The sequence below is a fragment of the Leuciscus leuciscus genome (genome assembly GCF_965113295.1).
Source record: "Leuciscus leuciscus genome assembly, contig: HAP1_SCAFFOLD_233, whole genome shotgun sequence".
NCBI classification, from domain to species: domain Eukaryota; kingdom Metazoa; phylum Chordata; class Actinopteri; order Cypriniformes; family Leuciscidae; genus Leuciscus; species Leuciscus leuciscus.
Genome location: NW_028118481.1, coordinates 50,674 through 73,457, shown reverse-complemented (window position 1 = coordinate 73,457; position 22,784 = coordinate 50,674). Strand labels below are relative to the sequence as shown.

The following is a 22,784-nucleotide window of genomic DNA, read 5'->3' as shown; positions in this document are numbered from 1 at the left end:
AGCACTTGTTTCGGTACTCTATAAACCAGGGAAGGACCCCCAGATTTGCTCAAGCTATCGCCCAATTTCTTTAATTAATGCAGATATAAAAATGTATTCCAAAGTTATTGCCATGCGTCTTGATAGAGTTAGTGGGAAGTTAATAAATTCAGATCAGACTGGATTCCTTAAAGGGCGGCTGGCATCAGATAATGTCCGGCGGCTCCTGCATATTATCTCTGAAACCAAAAAGACAGAAGTACCCTGTGGACTTTTATTTCTTGATGCAGAAAAGGCGTTTGATCGCTTGGAATGGAGATACTTGTGGAATGTCCTGGAAAAATCCAAATTTGGCCCAAATTTTATTAAAATGATACAAGTATTATATTCTAATCCCTCTGCAAGGGTTGTTACAGCTGGGCATCAGACAGGGGTGCCCAGCATCTCCCGCTATTTTTAATTTGTCACTTGAACCATTAGCCCAATACATACGCCAGAGCACATTAGTAGCTCCAGTTAAAATAGGGTCCACATTACACTCCGTTTCTCTGTACACGGACGATACGCTTATTTACCTCTCGGATTTACAGCAATCCCTTCCGAATGTTTTAAAAATCATAGAACACTTTGGTACACTTTCTGGCTATAAGCTCAATTACTCCAAATCAATTTTAATGTTGTTGAATACGGATCTGAAGAAATTATACCAGTGGCGCAAAAGGTCACATATTTAGGTGTTGAAATTAGTCCCAGTATCCAGGAAATAGCTAGGAATAATTACTCATCTATTTTGAAAGAAGTCGAGGATGACCTAGTGAAGTGGGCAGCATTTCCATCGTCCATGCCTTCCCGCATGGCTACAATCAAAATTAATATTCTTCCACATATAAACTTTATTAGCTCTATGCTTCCAATAGCACCCCCAACAGGGTATTGGAAAAAACTTGAATCAATGCTTAAAAAGTTTACTTGGAATGGGAAGAAACCGCGCATCAAATGGTCAACATTGCAACGGGATAAATTTCAGGGTGGATGGGCGTGCCCGAATTTCAAGCTGTATCATTGGGCCTTTATATTACGTTCTTTAAAATACTGTTTTGATGCAGAATTAGTGTCACCTTGGAAAACGTTAGAACAGGAGCTGGTGCACCCATTAAGGCTTCAGGATGTGATCTTCTCTGGTCTGAAACATAAGAAGTGTTATTCAGAATTTGGACCAATCATTTCGTATACAGTACAAACTGTGATGAATCTATAGAAACATGTAGACTTTAAACTGAAATGGCATAAACACTCTCCTATTTGGCACAATACCAATTTATTGACAGGTGGTAAACCATTCATTTCTCAACTGTGGGCTCAACATGGGATATGGACGTTGGGAGATATTTCAGGGCAAAACTCAATTTTAGATTTTCCTGTTCTAATGTCCCACTTTGGTATCCCAAGAAATTCACAATTCCTTTACTTTAGGGTAAGGTCTGCTCTTAATTCACTCAAGGTTCCCTGGGGGTCTGCATTAAAGACTCATCCTATAGTGTTTCTTATGGAAAGAGCTCCTCGAAAGAAAACGGTCTCATTCATTTATAACAATCTCATGTCATACACCACTACAGAATTGCCTGGGTATAGATTGTGGGAGGTGGATATACCTCCTGGAACAGAGATCATTAATTGTGAGGTGGTGTGGAATAATGTATTTGGGTCTTCCAAAAAAACCAAATCACCAATTAATCCACTACAAAATCTGCCATAGGACTTATTTGACACCACGCAAAAGACATTTATTAGGTCTAGTGCCCAACCCCTACTGTACATTTTGTAGTCAGGGCACCATGGGCACATTAATACATGTTTTATGGGAGTGTCCAGATATACAAAGATTTTGGGGCAAAGTTGTGGATAAGATGTCTGTTCTGGTGGGGAGGAAGTTCCCGCTGGAGCCGGCGTTGCTTCTTCTAAATGACGACTCCAGGTTCAAGATCACTGAGATAGAGCGTAAACTCTGGTTGGCTGGCATGACTGCAGCGAAAAAAATTGTTGTTCTGAGGTGGCTTCCTCCGCACCAATTATCAATAAAACACTGGCTTCAAGCTCTTCTCGAGGTGATCTACCTGGAGTGGTCATCAGCCCGTATTAATAATGCCAAGTTAAAAACGTTGGTGATGTGGGAAAAGCCTGCAGAGGATGTAAAGAAGCTACTGTTATGACTTTTTGTGTCTTTCATCTGTGGTAATTCGTTAGGTCCAATTTGTGATCCTGATCATGACTTTGATCTAATCTGTGTGCTCCATAGGGAAGTGGGAGGGTGGGTGGGAGGGAGGGAGGAAGGGAGGGGAGGTTTTTTTTTGTAGTTAAGGAATGTGTGGTGTATATTGCTTATGTTTAATGCAATTACTGGAAGTAATGTAATTGCACAAGTTATTGTTGTTATTGTATCTTGGCAAAATTGAAAATAAATAAAAAAGTGATAAAAAAAAAAAGATACACTGCAACAATGTTCTTAGGCCCTGTCCACACGGAGATCTGTTTCGCTGTATACGTATACATTTTTTATCGTATTTCGTCCACACGGATCCGGCGTTTTCGGAGACTGAAACCGCTATTTTTTGAAACCGGGTCCCAAGGTGGATAAATCTGAAAACGCCGCCCTTGCGTTTTCGTGTGTAGCCTACGGCCAATCCGTATATTTTGCGAAACGATGATGTCATCACACCAAGTGTCAACTAGTCAGACACCGTTAACTCACAGCAACTACATTTATGGTTTTTCATATTGTTCAACAAAGTTCTTGATTAAAAAAGAAAAAAGAAAAAAAGAAGCTACTGTGCCTAATATTATTGTTGTATACATACAGCCATAGTATACAGTGCGCAAGGTTTATGCGCGAGCTCCAAGTCTTCTTCTCTGTTTTTAGTGTATGTCTGTGGCAGAATTACAGCGCCACATACTGGTCTGGCATGTATACTACATCGTTTGAGTCGGTTTCAGTGGTTTCGTGTGTACGCAGATATTTCTTGAGACGACGCCGTGTTTACGGAATTTTTTTTTTTTAACGAAAAAAAAAAAATCGGAAAGGAAAGCTCTGGCTTCGTGTGGATGTGGCCTAAGTGTTTCCCATTACAAATATCTACAAATGCTTAAATCAAGACATTTACTTTAGAAGGGAAAGGACTTGGCTTATCAAATCTCTGGCAACGGAATTAGGAGGAGAATCTGGACACTTTTACTTACATAAAACGTTTTTCTTGTTATAAGCATCAATTTGCTTATTTTTTTAAAATATATTTTTAATAAAAATTAATAACTTCAGTCATTTTTCTTCTTCTCTAGTAAATGTATCTTGATTTAAGAATATTTGGATATTTAATCTGGAAAATGAGACGTAAACACAGAGGAAGATCCTCATCGTCAGCTGATGTTACAGTAGCGGTGTAGTGAAACACTGAAGATCGAGAAATAATACAGGATTATTATAAACGCAGGAGATCATTAGAACATCAAGATCGTGACGGTCTGAAATCTCATGAATCTCAGCTCTGTCTCCGGCCTGACAGCAAAAACTAAAGTTAAACGGTTCCTTCACCCAAAAAATGGAATTCACACCATGACTTTCTTAAGTCTGTAGATGTGGAGATGTTCACACACACACACACACACACACACACACACACACACACACACACACACACACACAGATGTAGAGTTTATATCAGTATCTCATCCTGACCCCAGGCCCTAAACTTATTTTTATTTTTTATTCAATTCTTTTGTAATAATTTTATTTTATTTACCTTTAAATTACTAGATTTGATCAAAAAAAAAAAAAGGTAATTTAAGCACATTCCTCAGATTCTTTCAACTAAAAATCTAAATAACTCACAATTTCATGCATGACTCCTGTTACTCAGCTCTACATATCTTACACTGGGAGTTTTTGTCGACCTCTTGTGGATAATAATAATATAAGATGATATTTCATGACTCTAAATGAGCTTATATCTCTATATGGAGTAAACGAGCTGTTCCTCTGGGTCGTAAAGCCAGTTACCCTCAGTGTACTCTCAGATACACATGCAGACATTATAAATACATTTTTTGGTAAAGTTTTAGAGTTTTTAGTTTGAATTTTTAGCATTTTTGTGTTTTTCTATGTGAACTGAAGCATTCCTCGCATTCCATTCATTCCTCAGGGGGGGCAAACTGAGCCGATTTGTTACTTTTCAAATTTCAACCACAAAACTCCTCGAATCCATTAAAAAAATAAAAATAAACTGTGTATTCGTAGTTGAAGTGCGACAAAAGTCCTGGTGTCTTGGACCCTCTGATGAACACTCGATTTTTAACATAAAAAAACAAACTAAACAAAAAAAAGTTTCGGGTCTAGATAAAAGGGAAGGATGAGGGTTTAAACAACCAGATCAACCAATCACAGACGTCTCCGATTCACAATGATCTGTAATTATGATTCAGCTTTCACAGCGAAGTGAATCTATGGAACAGAACGAAGTTTCATATGAAATATATTACTGCAATGACATCTCACAAACAAACACAGTAAATCCGACTGTGTTTTATTGGATTCCAGAGGCGGTGTGTGTGTGTGTGTGTGTGTGTGTGTGTGTGTGTGTGTGTGTGTGTGTGTGTGTGTGTGTGTGTGTGTGTGTGTGTGTGTGTGTGTGTGTGTGTGTGTGTGTGTGAAGAGCGTTAGCGTTTACTGACACGACAGAACAGAAACACAGAAGGCAAACACACCAGTTTAAACATCATCAGGAGTGTGTACAGCAGACATTCAGCAGTGTTTCTGTTCATATATCACGTCTGTAGCGAGAGGATCATTATGGGCTGTAGAGAACGAAGAGTCCGGACTCCGGAGGATATTCAGCACCTCGAGGTTCTGAATCTCTTCCCACTGTTCGGAAATATACATGTCCAATAAAAAAGACGAAATTTGATTCCATTATAAAATGTAGTAAAATATGGCATGTACAGATCTGCAGCAGAAGTGTGTGTACAGAACCTTTCAAAAGCACAGATACTCCAGCATTGGCACACAGAAGTTCCCGGTGTGTTTTTAAAGTCCAACACACACACACACACACACACACACACACACACACACACACATCAGCGGTTCCTGACGCTCCTCCACGGTTCTCCAGAGAAACACTAGCGACCCGTCTCTCTCTCCTGTGAAGGAAAAATCATAATTACCTTTAAACAGGTCAGGCTCACTCATCCCACTGATATACACACACATACACGCTGTACACACACATCTCATCATGAAAACTCACATTTACAGACACACAAAGTGATGCCTTATAATTCATAACTAAAGTTAGACCTCTGGTCATTGCTGTCAGTTATTATGAGTGTTGTATTCAGAGGAATGTTACAGGCTCAAAGCAACTTCAGTCATTTGGGAAATAATGTCAACTACCATAGAAAATAATTTAAACATTAAAATGCATGTTTCAAAAATATAGTCTAATAAAACTGAAACATCTAATGAAAATAACTCAGTCCACGTGCATGTAGAACACAGAAGTAGATATTATGTTGAAGACAGTTGACACTATAATCTGCACATTGACTTCCATTATATGGATGAAAAAACAAAACAGACATTTCTCAAACGCTGGTCCATTACGAGTTATTATTGTGTGCTGTTCTCCGAGGTCCACTTCTAGATTAAAAGTATTTTTTTAATATAAATAATGATATTATTATCAGTAATGGGCTATAGTCTGTCCTGTTGACCCCCTCACCGAAACACATGGTCTGAGCCGGCGGGGGGGATTATAGACTCGGAAGTAAACACCCACTGCTGTGATTGGCCAACCGTTCTGCATATGTAAATATGTTCAATGCCCCGTCAGTACACGTGTGGGATCGTTTATAAACTTCCGATGTTGAGAAATGGCAGGCGGTGAAATGTAGCCATACAGGTTAACAACGCACACATACTCAGTCCAGGTCTAACGATCTGTCATAACGGCGATAGTGAGCACGTAATAACAACAGTTACGTGCAGTGTGGTGCGATATTACTGTCGGATCCGAATACTCGGTACAGCATCGTCTTTCAATTTCAATCTCTCTGAAAACCCTGCGTCGACCTGTGCCGTGTTTGTAACTGAATCCACAGTGAAATGAAGTGAACAAAGGACCAAGTTCTTACTGACGCGCTCTGGAACGTCAAAATAAAGTTAATCCACTCCTTCCTAATGTTGGGATCAGAGGGAAGGTAGTGCAAAAGGCTGTGTTGTTTCAGTCTGGTCTTGTTATCTTCAGAGCTTTTACCGTTTGGTTTCTGCATTGACCTGCGTTTGCGTCTCTCGTTATTTACCCACTGCATGACATGCGCGAATCGGTGGGCGGGGCCAGATAAGCAGTGATGTAGAATCGGTGGGCGGGGCTAGATAAGCAGTGATGTAGAATCGGTGGGCGGGGCCAGATAAGCAGTGATGTAGAATCGGTGGGCGGGGCTAGATAAGCAGTGATGTAGAATCGGTGGGCGGGGCCAGATAAGCAGTGATGTAGAATCGGTGGGCGGGGCTAGATAAGCAGTGATGTAGAATCGGTGGGCGGAGCCAGATAAGCAGTGATGTAGAATCGGTGGGCTGGGCTAGATAAGCAGTGATGTAGAATCGGTGGGCGGAGCCAGATAAGCAGTGATGTAGAATCGGTGGGCGGAGCCAGATAAGCAGTGATGTAGAATCGGTGGGCGGGGCCAGATAAGCAGTGATGTAGAATCGGTGGGCGGAGCCAGATAAGCAGTGATGTAGAATCGGTGGGCGGGGCCAGATAAGCAGTGATGTAGAATCGGTGGGCGGGGCTAGATAAGCAGTGATGTAGAATCGGTGGGCGGAGCCAGATAAGCAGTGATGTAGAATCGGTGGGCGGGGCCAGATAAGCAGTGATGTAGGTGGGCGGGGCCAGATAAGCAGTGATATAGAATCGGTGGGCGGGGCCAGATGTACAATCGGTGGGCGGGGCCAGATAAGCAGTGATGTAGGTGGGCGGGACCAGATAAGCAGTGATGTAGAATCGGTGGGCGGGGCCAGATAAGCAGTGATGTAGCTGTAGATGTAAAGTGACACATTCCGCAGTCATTCGTTCAGAGGGATTGGCTTCAATATAAGATGTTTTTAGACTAACAAGAACGTTTTGAGTTCTGAAACTTACAGGATGTTTTATAGTACAATGACCTCTTATAAATTAAAAGATCAAGGAAATTTTGATTTCTTATTTCATGACCCCTTTAAGTGTGGTCTTCGTTTGGGGTGCACACTCGTGGTCTTGGGGTCTCCAGGGACCACAGGCAACAACATGTAATTTTGTAAAAAAAAGTGTTTTGTTAAAAAAAAATTCTTTTTACATTTTTTTTACAAACGTAATCTTACTCTTTTTATTAATGTTTTTACTACACATTTGTGCAGTTTTTGGAGGATTTATGATATATTTTTTAATTAAAAAATGTTTTTTTTTTTAAATAGGTTTTTATACAAAAACAGCTTTTTAATTAAATAGGTTTTTACAAAAACAGCTTTTTAATGTAAAATTCACTTTATAAAAGACCCACATTTCTACATTTCATTTATGGGGATAACATGGATCATTTTACATGGTTTAGAGTAAAATTGTTGCCCATATTATGGAAAGTGTAGTTTTAATCACTAGATGGCTATAGAGCTCCACTATATGCTATTTGACTAACTGAAAGATATCTTTTCACAAGGTTTTCCAGTTGGATTCATATCTAAATATTATGAAATCACAATTATAACAATAAAAATGACTTTCTCAAAGTTTAGGATTTTTTGTACTGAATTTGTTTTTGTTTTTCAATAATGTTACATTATGATTAGAATCAAGCTTGAAAAAGATGCAAGTTTTTAGAGTTTATCATTTATTTCAATCTTCTTTTTTTCATATAATTGTACAAATGTATACAGGGTAATGATATACACAGTTCTATTATATATTGAGTAAAAATACATGACATGCAATGAACTGAACAGCATAACAAATGAGCAAATAAAGCAGTAACTTTTGTCTCTCTCTCTCTCTGTGTGTGTGTGTGTGTGTGTGTGTGTGTGTGTGTGTGTGTTCACATTGTCGATGTGTCAGTGTCACCAATTATTAAATTTTTTTGGTGGTTCCACATTTTGGACTATTTTATGTGACAAATTATAAGAGAGCAGTTTTTATAGACTCACAAATGTATTCCTCTGTGTGTGTGTGCGTGTGTGTGTGTGTGTGTGTGCGTGTGTGTGTGTATGTGAGCATGATAATTTTGCATGGTGAATGTTTTTAGCATTGTTAGAAGTGTGCCACTTCATTTCTGTCTATGTGTGTTCTGCGTTGTTTCTGATTGTGATGATGCATTTTGTCCATTTTCTATGCGGGGTCTCCAGACACCCCAAAGACCGTGAGTGTGACAATTTTTTTCACACTGTCATAAAAACAGATATCATTACAATTTAAAAAATAATAATTTGTAGATCTAGAAAGGGTTGAGAGCCGTACAAAGTTTCATGCCATTTGGACAAGGAGAACATTTTAAACAAATTCAGCAAAAGTCATTTGCGGGTTAAAAAGACCCTGAAGAACACCAGAGGGTTACACTTCTACGATTCTTTCAATACACTTAACCAAAAAACACGACTTTCATGACAACAGCAGCACATGCAACAGTGTTCTGCTCATCTTTAAACATACCTTCCATCTTCTAACTGGAGTCTGAAACTCCAAAGTCCTCGCTGCCGTCTCCAAACGCTTCCCCGATGTTCTCCGTGTGCTGAGTGAGTGTGTTGGAGAACCAGTTCTCGATCTCTGGGTTCCCCGTGTGCTGAGTGAGTGTGTTGGAGTACCGGTTCTCGATCTCTGGGTTCCCCGTGTGCTGAGCGAGTGGGTTAGAGAACCGGTTCTCGATCTCTGGGTTCCCCGTGTGCTGAGCGAGTGTGTTGGAGAACTGGTTCTCGATCTCTGGGCTGCTGGGTTTGATGATCTCTTCTCTAAGTGGTCTATCCTTTGGGCTCAGATAGTCTTCAGCCCGGCAGCCGTTCCGCTCTCCAAACACCTCCTTCCAGTCCAGGACGCAGCTCTGCCGAGCCAGCCGACTGTCTCGGAACCACCGGACAAGTTCTGTGCGGGACAACCGCGTCTGCATCTCCATACGCCTGAACTCTACAGGCGAAGGCCATCGGCTTTGGACTAACCCATTTTTGACCTGGTTCACAGACTTGCTGTTGGGAGGCACAGGGCTGAAGGTACGAGTCCCAGATCTCTGGGATCCGTTGAGGACCGGCTGTAGGGAATCCCGTCTAGAACCCATGGAGTTCAGCAGGGCTTGTTCCAGATAATCTCGAAGTGCTCTGCGCTCCGAGAACCAGCTCTCGAGTTCCTCTCTGGACAGTCTAGTGGTGGTCATGAGGTGCTTGACCTCATTATGGGATGGGAAACTGTACCTCTGGAAACTCTCCTCTAGAAGCTTGATTTGTCCCGGACTCTTGTCCTTCAGAAGAGGAAACTGAGTGGGAACTGAACCGAATTCAACACACGAGTTCTGGGAATTTGTAGTGTGGTCAAGAAACCAATGCTTAACATCTCCATGTGGGATTTCTTTGTCATTCTGACTACTGAAGCATGGGACCATTGGTGGTTCTGTAGACTTACACTGAAGGACTGGTGTCGGGGACCGGGAAAGAGTCTGGATGATTGTTGGTCTGTTCACTTGTGCTGGTGAAGAGGACACGGTTACACCATTACCAAAGCAGGATAACTTGTTTTTAGGAATGAAGGCAGAAGTACGATTGTCTATTTGCTGATGAATTAGAGATCTTTTGAGATTAGTGGACACTATGGGTAACAAAGGGAGTCTTTCTTTGGACATCATCTTCTCTTTGGATTGAACCATTGGGAGTTTCCCTTTAGGTGGGACACAATATGCAACAGGTCTCTTCATGTCTGAGGCCACAAAAGAAGCAGGGCTAGATGTTTTACACTCAGGGAACCCAGGAGAAGAAGCGAGAAGTGGAGGCATGTGCACAACAGGGCGTTTGAGCTCTGAAGCCAAGAGAGGAGTTCCTGAAGAGTGTTTAAGAGTCTGACGGAGAGCTGTAGAAGTGGTGGGTGATATATTTGCTGAGCTGTTTGATGCAAGGCTGGTCTGACGAGTTGGTTCAGGTGTAGGTGAAGCCACACAGGTCTGCTGTGGGGTTGGTATACTCCCATTGAACATCTTCTTCCGGGCTTCTTCCACCTCTTCAGGAGTCCAGGTGATGCCCTGCTTCAGGCGCTGGGTGGAGAACCACACCTTGATCTGCTCCTCCGGGAGCCTGGAGACTGAAGTGAGCCAGGAGAACTCTGAGTGCGTCGGGTACGGGAATCTGCTGAAACATGTGATCAGGGTGGGATTGCTGTCCAGGATTGGGTTGTACTTGCTGGTGTGAAGAGGAACTGCGATTGTGGGAGAGTTGCAGAGATTGGGAGGTCGCTGTAGAAGAGGAGTCACATGACACACGGGCTCTGGGATAATGATCGTACCATTTACACTCACAGCCCTGATCTCATCCTTCAACACTGGACTATACAGATCCTTCTCCACCTCGAGTCCTTTCTCCAAAATGCTGTATTTTGGTGTCTTTCCAGTGTCTCCACCTGCTTCCAGAAGGGAACCATCATTCTCGCAATCAACGGTTTGCCTGAACTTGGAACAGCTGTCGTTTGGGTGTTGAACTTTATCATGACATTCAAAGTTGTTGGTACTGAAATTGCAGAAGGTGCAAACACAGAATGGTCCTTCAGACCGATGGAAGTCCTCATGATCTCTGTAGTTGCGGAGGTTACGGGTGTAGAAGGAACCCTTCTCCGATGAAGAAGCCCCTTCGGTCTTTTCCTCTTCCTCGTCGTTCAATGCCATCCGGCTTTCGTATGTTGGAGGCGGAACAGGATCACATCTGTCCAGCGCAGTCTCCACTGAAACATCCATCTCCACAGAGTCTTCAGGAGTGAAGCCAGTTGTATTGAGCACACAGGTGTTCCTTTGGCTTGACATGATGAGTACGGTGACGACGGCCAGATGATGGTCTGGTGAGGGATTTTAATTAGGGACTAAGGGATCAGAGTGAAAACCCAGCATTTGGGCAGGTGAGCTTCATCTGATAATCTGGGTGTCATGGAGGCTCACCTGAACAAAGAGAAAAGATACAGAAGGACTTTATTAGAAGGTCAGTGACACCAATCAGGTCCTGTAACAGGAAGAGCAAGGCACTAGAAACGTCAAAGGCATGGGCTTAATTAATTCCCATCGAACACACATTCTGATGACTGTTTACCCTGAAAGCACAGTAAGGAGCAGATTTACTAAACAGGGCACATTAGCGTGAGAGCGCAATTCCAGAACTGCGCAGATGGGAGTGTAAAGTTCTGCGATGATCTACCGATGACACACAAATTAAAGAACACAGACGGAGTCAGATCATTTCCATAATAACCAACACAATCTACCAGTTAGCGTCTGGTTAAAGACGTGCTTTTTTTGGCCCGTAAATAATGGCGCAAACAACTTGTACATTGATGAGCGCAAACCTTAGTAAATCACCTTGCGTGATTCATTTAAATACTCTACTGACTCCCATGAATACTGCATCTGAAAGGGAAACTCCTACATATGCATATGCACTAAGGTCAGCCAAAAAAAAATAACCCTGTCCACGCTTTTTCAGCGCTAGTTTCTCACTGCGTGTCGTTAGTAAATCCTGACAGTAGTTTTTTAACGCCAAAAGAGGGTTGTGCTGCTGGCGCAAACTGTTAGTAAATCTGGCCCTAAGTGTCTTAAGTAAAAGTTTTTGTGCAAATGTTTTCTTGATTATCTGAAATAAGAGTTCACTGGACTATAAAAACATACTGTAACTTTTCAGAACAGAAAATTCCCTCCCCAGTGAAAAAAGGTTTATTGAAACTAAACAGCAAAAATGTCTTACTGTTACTCATTTCACATGTGAAGAAGCATTTACATAAAAGTCTTACATGCAGAGCAGCAAAAAACGACCTGTTTAATTCTAAGGCTTAGAGAGAAGGTTATCCAAAAACTCAATTATTTTGGTGCACAATATTTGGTGCTATATACTGCAATGTGGAACAATCAAATAATAAAAACCTCTGACAAACAAAGCAGATGCACACTTTTCAACAGAGAGAAAGAGGAGTTTGCACAGAAGGTTCATGAGTTCAAGCATTCCAGAATCAAAGCCAACAACTCAGCAAAGACAGAAGACTTACCAACAGCTTTATCTAGAATCACAGACGAAGAGGAGAAGGAGAAAGAGAAAAGAAAGTGTCTAATCTGCGGGGGAAAGTGAAACAGGTTTGTATTAATTTGTAACCAATCCCAGACGTTTGAGATCTCAAGGCTGGAGGGTCAGTGAGGCGATTCTGGCACGATTCGACTGAGAATCCAAACACACATGAATATATTCATCACATCAGCAGAAACACACACACAGAGATCACATTGTACTCACACATAATGACATTTTCATTTCCCCATTATACATGTAATTTCATACTGTATAAATATTTAAAGGGATAGTTCACTTTGAAATTAAATTTTAGTATGTTTTAGCTTACCTCAAGGGCATCCAAGATGTAGGTGTCTTTTTTTCCGCAGTAGTTTCAATTTTGATATTTTTAGGTCAAACCGTTCTTGTCTGTCAGTCATATAATGCAGGTCGATGGTCACTTGTCTCAAACAGCATGCACAGAGTCCAAATTAAAACAATTCCCCGTCGTCCAAATTAAACAATTCCCCATTGTAAGTACACATTGATGGCCTAAGACACGAAACGAGCGGTTTGTGTGAGAAAACAAACAGTTTTTATATGTTTTTTACCTCTTGAACTCAGCCACGTCCAAGTGATCTGAGAGCGCGGCCGGGTATAGATATATACAATAGATGTCGCCTTGGCTACGGTTTCGCAGTAGCCAAGGCGACATCTAGTGTATATATCTATACCCGCCCGCGCTCTCAGATCACTTGGACGTGGCTGAGTTCAAGAGGTAAAAACGATATAAAAACTGTTCGTGGATGCCCTTGAGCTAAAACATACCAAAATTTAATTTCAAAGTGAACTATCCCTTTAAAGACGTTAATCATATTAGTGTCCTTTTTTCATTCAACGACATAAGAACTTTTAAAACAAGTAGGCTATTTACGGTCAAATTAATGTCATAGAAAATAATGTTTTAGCATTGCGTGATGTGTTTTTGTGTGTTTTGGGGTTATATATTTATCACATTTTGTTTGTTCATATATTGTGTATAGGGTCCCCGAGGAGAATGACCAATTCACAAAATGAACAAAATGCATAGCTGATATAAAAAATTGGATGACTAGTAATTTCTTACAACTTAATTCTGAAAAAACAGAGATTATAATGATTGGACTAGACTAGAATACTGTCTAACACTTGATGGCTGCTCTGTCAAGTCTTCGTCGTCGGTTAGGAACCTGGGTGTGCTCTTTGATACCAATCTTTCATTTGAAAGTTACGTGTCTAGTATCTGTAAAACCGCATTTTTCCATCTTAAAAATATATCTAAATTACGCCATATGCTCTCATTGACAAATGCGGAACAATTAGTTCATGCGTTCATGACCTCAAGGCTAGATTACTGTAATGCTCTACTGGGTGGTTGCCCTGTAGCCTGGTAATACCAAACTCTGCTACTTCGCTTTGCTTCGTAGACAGAGTCTGGCATGGCATAATTGAAAAGTGTTTTCTTTCTCGCGGGGGGCGCTTGTCTGAAGTTTAAAATCATTGGTTACCCGTAAGCCAATCACATAATGTTTGGTTATGACGTGTGTTATCCGCCGGCTCAGCCGCATCTAACTTCCACTGTGAACACATGTATGATGCGAAAACAAAACCATCGAGCGAAATACCGGAGTGAACATGGCTGTGAACGACTATTGCAGATTATGTGAAGTAAATCTACGCATCCACGGTACAATCAACGTCTATGTCACGGCTCTCAGCCCGCCCTCTGTTCGTTGATTGGCCGGCTGTTTTCAGGCCAGAGGAAAACTGATAGACAGGTCGCTATCTCAGACTGACTACAGAAGCGAACTGAAATTGAGCGGAAGTACGAAGTCTGACGTAGTCAGGCTAGTTGTCCTGCACGCTTAATAAACAAACTACAGCTGGTCCAAAACGCAGCAGCTCGAGTTCTTACCAGAACCAGGAAGTATGACCATATTAGCCCGGTTCTGTCAACACTGCATTGGCTCCCTATTAAACATTGTATACATTTTAAAATATTGCTGATTACTTACAAAGCACTAAATGGTTTAGCTCCGCAGTGCTTGAGCGAGCTCTTAACGCATTATAATCCTTCACGTCTATTGCGATCTCAAAATTCCGGCCAGTTGATAATACCTAGAATATCAAAATCGACTGCTGGCGGTAGATCCTTTTCCTATTTAGCACCAAAACTCTGGAACAGTCTTCCTAACATTGTCCGGGAAGCAGACACACACTGTCAGTTCAAAGCTAGACTAAAAACACATCTCTTTGACCTAGCATACACATAATACATTTAATACGTCGCTGAGCAGATTGATTGTGTTCTGCAGAACTAGAAGAAAGCAGATGATGGTCAAGCGGAGGAGTGTGTGTGTGTGTGTGTGTGTGTCCGAGCAGCTCTTCCACATCAGGACGCTGGAAGCCGCGTGTGTAATATTAATGACGGCGCGTGTGGAGGAATCACGTCGCTTCTGCTGGAGGGAAGAAATCGCTTTTCTCTCTCTCCTGATTATAAATGTAAAAACATCAAGCCAAGCTTCATTTGCATGTTGTTGTTATGGCAACAGTGAGAGTGTGACAGCCCAGCAACATTGTGTGTTCATTAATTACAGCAGCCTGACAGCGAGCCACACACACACGTGTGCAAATGAGAGTAATGACACATTCAGCATCACCACAGCGCTGGACTGTCATTATTAAACTTGCATGAGACTCTGTCGCAGTCTTCAACACACACACACACACACACACACACACACACACACACACACACACACACACACACACTCTGACTTTCTGAAGATTCTCTTAACATCACAAAGAATGGGTTTTTAAATCCTGACTGCTGATTAAACTCTCTCTGTTACCATGGTAACCACAGGTGACATCTGTTTTTTTTATGGAATATTACAGTGTTTATTGTAAATTACTTATGGGTGCATATCATTATTGTGTTAATAATGTTGAATCAGAATCAGTTCCTCTTGCAGCATCTCTTCTCTTCTCTGATGACGAGGGCGGGGCTATACCTGTCACTCACATGAGATCAGCCAATAGCAAACCTCAACCATACAACCATCCAATCAATTCCCCACAGACACAATCAAGCCCCGCCCACATTTGTTCTTGTTCCTGAAGTGCTTCACTCAGATATACGACACAATAGGTTTACATAGTATTAGTTTTATTGTTTGTAATCTTTTTATTGTATAACTAACCATTTACATACTGTATCTTCAATAATCGTTTGATTTTTTTTAACTTACCTTAGCCTAGTATTAGTTTCTGCTGTGGCATCTAAATTGCTATCGAGGATTTCACTGGTATCCAATATTCTCACAGCAACCTTATGAGTGGATAGAACTGAAGCTCTTAAATACACAGGAAAACAAAGCCCTATAATCACGTTTGCGAACACTTTATTTCTACTAACTAGAAGTAACAAACTAGCAGTCATTAGAGTATTAGTAGACTGATGCTTAATATCTGCTTAATATCTGCTAACTCTTTATTTTGATGCTCCTAGTACCATCATTCAAGACCCGATCACACTTGAGTTGACCACCTCCCAATTTACACATCATTCCCTTCACCCATCCCCACCTAAATTCACCCAAGAATCTATGGTTTAATGTGAATGATTATCACCAAGTATTACATGTTTGGTATCATTTGAAATGTCTCAGTGCGACTGGTACAAGCGTCTCATTCCCAAAGAAGTAAAACAACAGTTAATAAGGCTTTTAAGAGTTTAGGGATAACTGGCACACAAAGGAGGGTGGATCTCCAGGCAAAAGGTGTCAACTCAATGCAAATTCTGCCCCCAGTAAGTCTGGGACGGTTATCAATGCAAATTCCCATTGTTAGCATATGTTTCCATGTGAAAGAAGTTTATGTCTATATAATGAAATGCAACCAGAGGATCTGGGCGATTCTGTACCTCAGATCAGCCTGTGAATGTTCAGAGTCGCCGGGACTCTCAGCATCATGTATTTCCTAATGTCGGGTTTGCATCTCTTCTCTTTATTCCAGAGTATTTGATGTTTTGTATTTGAATTGATTATGTAATTGGCATGATACATTTACCTGGCATAATAAATTGTAAACATTTGATTTTATTCTAATCGACTCTGACATTATTTTCATGAAAGTTAAAAAGAATGGCAAACATTCGCTCACTTGATGCACAGATATCATTAAAACCTTTTCATTTATGGAGTCAGATGAAATAACGAGAAAATAAATGATTATTTCATTTAATCAAATGACTTTGCCACAAGGAAAGACAGTAACGCGCCGAGACCTTCACCCGCTGCCCGGACGCCTCCACTGGGCCGATCGAGCCGGGCCTTACAACTACATGTCAACTTCTATAATACTACGATAACAGTCCACTAATACTCTAATGAGAGGTAGTAGACATGTAGTTACAATTTAATGAGTTAGTAGACAGGTAGTTACTTCTAGTCAGTAGAATGTCTGAAGTGGACTAACGAAATAATGTGTAACTTCAACAGACTCAAAATGATGCTATATAGATGGGTCCTGTCTCGGTATATATATACACTGCTCAAAAAAATAAAGGGAACACTTTTTAATCAGAGAATATCATCAAGTCAGTTAAACTCCTGGGATATTGATCTGGTCAGTTAAGTAACAGAGGGGGTTGGTAATCAGTTTCAGCTGCTTTAGTGTTAATGACATTAACAGCAGGTCCACTAGATGGGCAACAGTGAGACAACCCCCAAAACAGGAATGGTTTTACAGGTGGAGGCCACTGAATTTTTTTTCCCTACTCATCTTTTCGGACTGTTTTTCACCAGTTTTGCATTTGGCTAGGGTCAGTGTCACTACTGGTAGCATGAGGCGATACCTGGACCCTACAGAGGTTGCGCAGGCAGTCCAGCTCCTTCAGGATGGCTCATCAATACGTGCCATTGCCAGAAGGTTTGCTGTGTCTCCCAGCACAGTCTCAAGAGCATGGAGGAGATTCCAGGAAGACAGACAGCTACTCTAGGAGAGCTGGAGAGGGCCGTAGAAGGTCCTTAACCCATCAGCAGGACCGGTATCTGCTCCTTTGTGCGAGGAGGAACATGATGAGCACTGCCAGAGCCCTACAAAATGACCTCCAGCAGGCCACTGGTGTGAATGTCTCTGACCAAACAATCAGAAACAGACTTCATGAGGGTGGCCTGAGGGCCCGACGTCCTCTAGTGGGCCCCGTGCTCACTGCCCAGCACCAGGGAGCTCGATTGGCATTTCCCATTGAACACCAGAATTGGCTGGTCCGCCACTGGTGCCCTGTGGTTTTCACAAATGAGAGCAGGTTCACCCTGAGCACATGACAGACAGGAAAGGGTCTGGAGAAGCCGTGGAGAATGTTATGCTGCCTGTAACATCGTTCAGCATGACCGGTTTGGTGGTGGGTCAGTGATGGTCTGGGGAGGCATATCCATGGAGGGATGCATAGACCTCTGCAGGCTAGACAATGGCACCCTGACTGCCATTAGGTATCGGGATGAAATCCTTGGATCCATTGTCAGACCCTATGCTGGTGCAGTGGGTCCTGGGTTCCTCCTGGTGCACAACAATGCCCGGCCTCATGTGGCGAGAGCATGCAGGCAGTTCCTGGAGGATGAAGGAATGATACCATTGAAGGGCCACCACGCTCACCTGACCTACATCCAATAGAACACCTCTGGGACATTGTGTTTTGGTCCATCTGACATCACCTGGTTGCACCTCAGACTGTCCAGGAGCTCAGTGATGCGCTGGTCCAGATCTGGGAGAAAATACCCCAGGACACCATCCGTCGTCTCATTAGGAGCATGCCCCGACGTTGTCAGGCATGCATACAAGCATGTGGGGGCCATACAAACTACTGAGTACCATTTTGAGTTGCTGCAATGAAATTTCAGCAAAATTGACAAGCCTGCTACATCATTTTTTTCACTTAGATTTCCGGGGTGTCTTTGAATTCAATCCTCTGTAGGTTGATCATTTTCATTTCCATCAAACGATGTGGCATCCTTTCGTTCATAACACATTACCCAGTCCATATTAGTATAGATATCCAGCATGACATTTTTCCCCATTGAGATCTGATGTGTTTTCAAAGTGTTCCTTTAATTTTTTTGAGCAGTGTATATATATATATATATATATATATATATATATATATATATATATATATATATATATACATATATATATATACACACACACACACACACATTCATAACCCATGGCATTATTTTTTCAAAACATTACAGTGAATTGACTAATACATTCAAAATGTTTTGGGGTTGAAGGACCAGACTAGCAAATATCATTACATCAGTCAAATGTTCATACATTTACATGACACGACACAGATATTAACAATAGCATACGATTGTCACGGCGCTGTGCAATTCAAACACAAATGATCAGAATGATAATAATAATAATAATAATAATAATAATAATAATAAGTCTTTAAAACACGTGAGAATATTAACACAACACATCAAACACTGACGATAACCGACGGTGAACTGAACTAGACACAGGTGGGACTGATCAGTAACCAAGGGAACAAACAATGAGGAGTCCGTAACTACGGAGACGGACACTACACTGAACGAAAACACAATGAAACTTAACATGGCCCTGACAATTATTTTTTCATTTTAATAAAAGCTACATTTAGGTAGAAATTAATATTCAATTTAAACTATTAAAAAAATAGGCTAATGAGAGGGACATGCACAACTAACGTTTAAAAAATGATTTCACATTAAAAATCAAGAGTTAATCTATCACCAACATAAGGCTAAGTTGAGTTTTCCTGTAAAATGCTTTTGTTTGGGTTGATTTAGGGAATGTTCTTCATCTGAATATAGAAGCAGAGATGAGGATCAATGATGAACCGTCTGAAAACTGACAGTTTAATCTTCATCTCTATTGTTTCCTGTATTTCTAATTTGGGAAGTGTGTACTTCATCCCTCATGTTTCTGCCCGCTGAGGATAAAAGCATCTGCCAAACCAACAAATGCAAATGGAAAACATTTCATATGCAACAATCACACACTGTACGGTTTGTGTTTTATACATGAAAGCATCTTGTCCATCTTTAGAGAGGAAGGATTCGCAACAACACATTTTCTTTCAGTCAGACTTCTGAATAAAACACTTAAACAATATTTCTGATGTTTCATTCAAATTCCTCCATCAGCACAATCTCAGCCAGTTCATTTGTCTTTCTCTATACACACACACACACACACACACACACACACACACACACACACACACACATCCGAGGGCTCTAATTCCACACTGAGATTCTGTCTAGTTGTGAGGAACAAGTGTCCAGGTGACAGTCTCCAGTGTCAGCCAATAGGAGTGCAGCACTAAGCCCCGCCCCTCCCACACATCCAATCAGATTCACTCCAGCTCAGGAATTCTGTCCGCTGCCAAACTCAATATTGACCTGCGTTCAAAAGCCGAAACACACACTTTCATCTTCAGATCTACTGTTTTACACTTCTGTTGTTTTTATATAAATGGTTTAATTGATATACATCGACACCAAGTGCAATAATAATTTTCAGATTAACTATAAATACACATGGATTCGTGAATCTTAGGTCTTAGTTCACCTCAAATTGAAATGAATTTAAATAAAAGAAATATATGTATTACACAAAGAATCTTTTTTATGGCAATAAATACTTCCCCCAAATTATCACGATTATTACTCACAATAATGACTATTACAGTCTCATCATCATCATCACCTTCATCATCATCATCTTCATCATCATCTTCATCCCAGTCAGTCAAGTCAAGTTTATTTGTATAGCGCTTTTCACAAAACAGATTGTATCAAAGCAGCTTCACAGTATTAAATTAAAATAATACAACAAAGTTTGTTTCAAGAGGAATTTATTGATTGATAAAATTAAATTAAATATCCCCAAAATATCCCCAACTGAGCAAGCCAAAGGCAACAGTGGCAAGGAACCGAAAAACTCCATCAAGTGACCTAATGGAGAAAAAAAAACCTTGGGAGAACCCAGGCTCAGTCGGGGGCCAGTTCTCCTCTGGCATTTATGAGCTAGAGGCCGGATTGTAGTTTGAACTGTAGGATTATATGAATGCCTGGCTGAAGAGATGCGACTTTAATCTAGTTTTAAACTGGGAGAGCGAGTCTGAGCAACGAACAGTATCAGGAAGACTATTCCAGAGTTTTGGAGCCAAATGTGAAAATGCTCTCCCTCCTTTGGTGGTTCTGGATATCCTAGGTATGACCAAAAGCCTTGAATTTAGTGATCTTAAAGAGCGTGATGGATTATAGGGTGATAGAAGATCCGTTAAATAGACTGGAGCTAAGCCGTTTAGGGCTTTATAAGTCAGTAGCAATACCTTGTAATTAATACGGAACTTTATAGGTAACCAATGCAGTGATGATAAAATCGGTGTTATATGATCATATTTTCTTGATCTCGTAAGAACTCTAGCGGCGGCATTTTGGACTAACTGTAGCTTGTTTATTGAGGATGCAGGACAACCAGCTAATAAAGCATTACAGTAATCCAGTCTCGAGGTCATGAATGCATGAACTAACTTTTCTGCATCAGAAACTGATAGCATATTATGTAGCTTAGTAATGTTTCTAAGGTGGAAAAAGGCTGTTTTTGTAACATATGAAATATGATTTTCAAAAGACAGGTTGCAATCGAGTATAACACCCAGGTATTTTACTGTAGAGGATAAAGTAACAGGACATCCTACGATGTTAAAGTTGTATTGTGCAAGGTTTTGTGGGCGGTTTTTTGAACCGATAAGTATTACCTCTGTCTTGTCTGGATTTAATAAAAGAAAATTACGCGTCATCCAATCTTTTATATCTTTAACACACTCTGTCAATTTGGAAAATTTAGCGTTTTCATCCGGCCGTGATGAAATATATATTTGAGTGTCATCAGCATAACAATGGAAACTAATTCCATGTTTCCTTATAATATTTCAGTCTCACCTGTGGAGTCTGGGCGAGAGACGAGGTTCAGGGTAAAGTCTCTTCTCTCCTCTATTGAGTCGTATATCTGAGTGAAACGCTTCAAGAACAAGAACAAATGTGGGCGGGGCTTGATTGTGTCTGTGGGGAATTGATTGGATGGTTGTATGGTTGAGGTTTGCTATTGGCTGATCTCATGTGAGTGACAGGTTAAAGCCCCGCCCTCGTCATCAGAGAAGAGAAGAGATGCTGCAAGAGGAACTGATTCTGATTCAACATTATTAACACAATAATGATGCGCACCCATAAATAATTTAGAATAAACACTGTAATATTCCATAACAAAACAAGAATTGTCCATTTTGATTTCATGGGGACTTTAAAAACATGCTCAGTTTGGGAATAATTTAAAAAAAATGTTTTACTATTATTCTCATTATTTCATTATTACTGCGATATAAAACAATGTTCAAATGTCAGTATTGTATTTCTATGTCATGGTTCTATATGTTGTAATTGACATAATAAAATGTCACAATGCAAAAACATTATGATGCTCATAAACAGGCTACATTTCTTCATGTTAGACATTATCAACTCTCAACACACTCCAGTTCAGAATATTCTGCTTTTCACAATATTGTTTCAATCTTACAATCATGAAGAACTCCTAGTGTCGAGAGGTGAAACAGCTGTTGCCTTGGAAACCCGTGACACACTGACTGAGATATACTGTAAATCAGCGTAGATGTCATAAAGTCACTTCATAACCTCATCATGATGAAGATGATCATTCATTCACTTATGGCAAATTAAGCTCGTCCAGAACTTCACATGTCAGTAATGTTACACAAACTCAACCTTCTCAAACTTCAGCAGCTTAAATCAACATCAGTCAATCAATCAGAATCATTTCTGACAGTAAACTCACTCCACACGACCACACACAGAAGATCCGAACGAGTGGAACCGACTCGGTATATTGCCCGAGTTTGAATCTTTCCTTCAGAAACCCGTTCGGACTCGTTTGTAAAGGCACGGAGAACTTCAACCAGAAACTTCCACCAGTCACGATAACAGGGAACGATAAGAGGGAACGATGACAGGGAACCGAAGTGAAGAGCCTCACCTTCTGAAACGCGTCGCGATCCTCCGGAGGAATCTACGGGAGCCGACACATGATCCGGCGCGCGAGGGTTTCATTCAGAGTTTACACCAATGAACATGAGCTATAAATACTCAATACACACGCACGCGCGCGCGCGCGCGCGCACACACACACACACACACACAAACACACACACAGAGAGAGAGATCAGTCACGTGATGCTGGACTGTATTAATATTCTCTATCCAGACACAACAACAGCTGGGATCCTTTAATCCAGCGGTGCTTATTAAAACACGACCCTTATATGACCTCCTTTACACTGGGCTTCACATAAACATTTCTGAATATAAAAAATATAAGAATACTATCAGATAAATAA

At 40.9% G+C, this 22,784-nt stretch overlaps 1 protein-coding gene across 2 annotated transcripts; it reads right to left on the bottom strand.

Moving 5' to 3' along the window:
- Nucleotides 1-4,703: 4,703 nt before the first annotated feature.
- LOC309491413 (zinc fingers and homeoboxes protein 2-like) lies at nucleotides 4,704-22,510 on the bottom strand. Of its 2 annotated transcripts, XM_082190475.1 has the most exons (3): nucleotides 22,424-22,510; nucleotides 8,706-11,175; nucleotides 4,704-5,169 (listed from the first exon to the last, which is right to left on the bottom strand). In XM_082190475.1, exon 2 carries the CDS (start codon nucleotides 11,041-11,043, stop codon nucleotides 8,716-8,718), a length of 2,328 nt encoding a protein of 775 aa, XP_082046601.1. In that variant the 5' UTR covers nucleotides 11,044-11,175; nucleotides 22,424-22,510; the 3' UTR covers nucleotides 4,704-5,169; nucleotides 8,706-8,715. The 2 variants fall into 2 exon arrangements, with proteins under 2 accessions (XP_082046601.1, XP_082046600.1); XM_082190474.1 differs by lacking the exon at nucleotides 4,704-5,169 and having other exon boundaries at nucleotides 8,000-11,175.
- Between the last annotated feature and the right edge of the window lie 274 nt (nucleotides 22,511-22,784).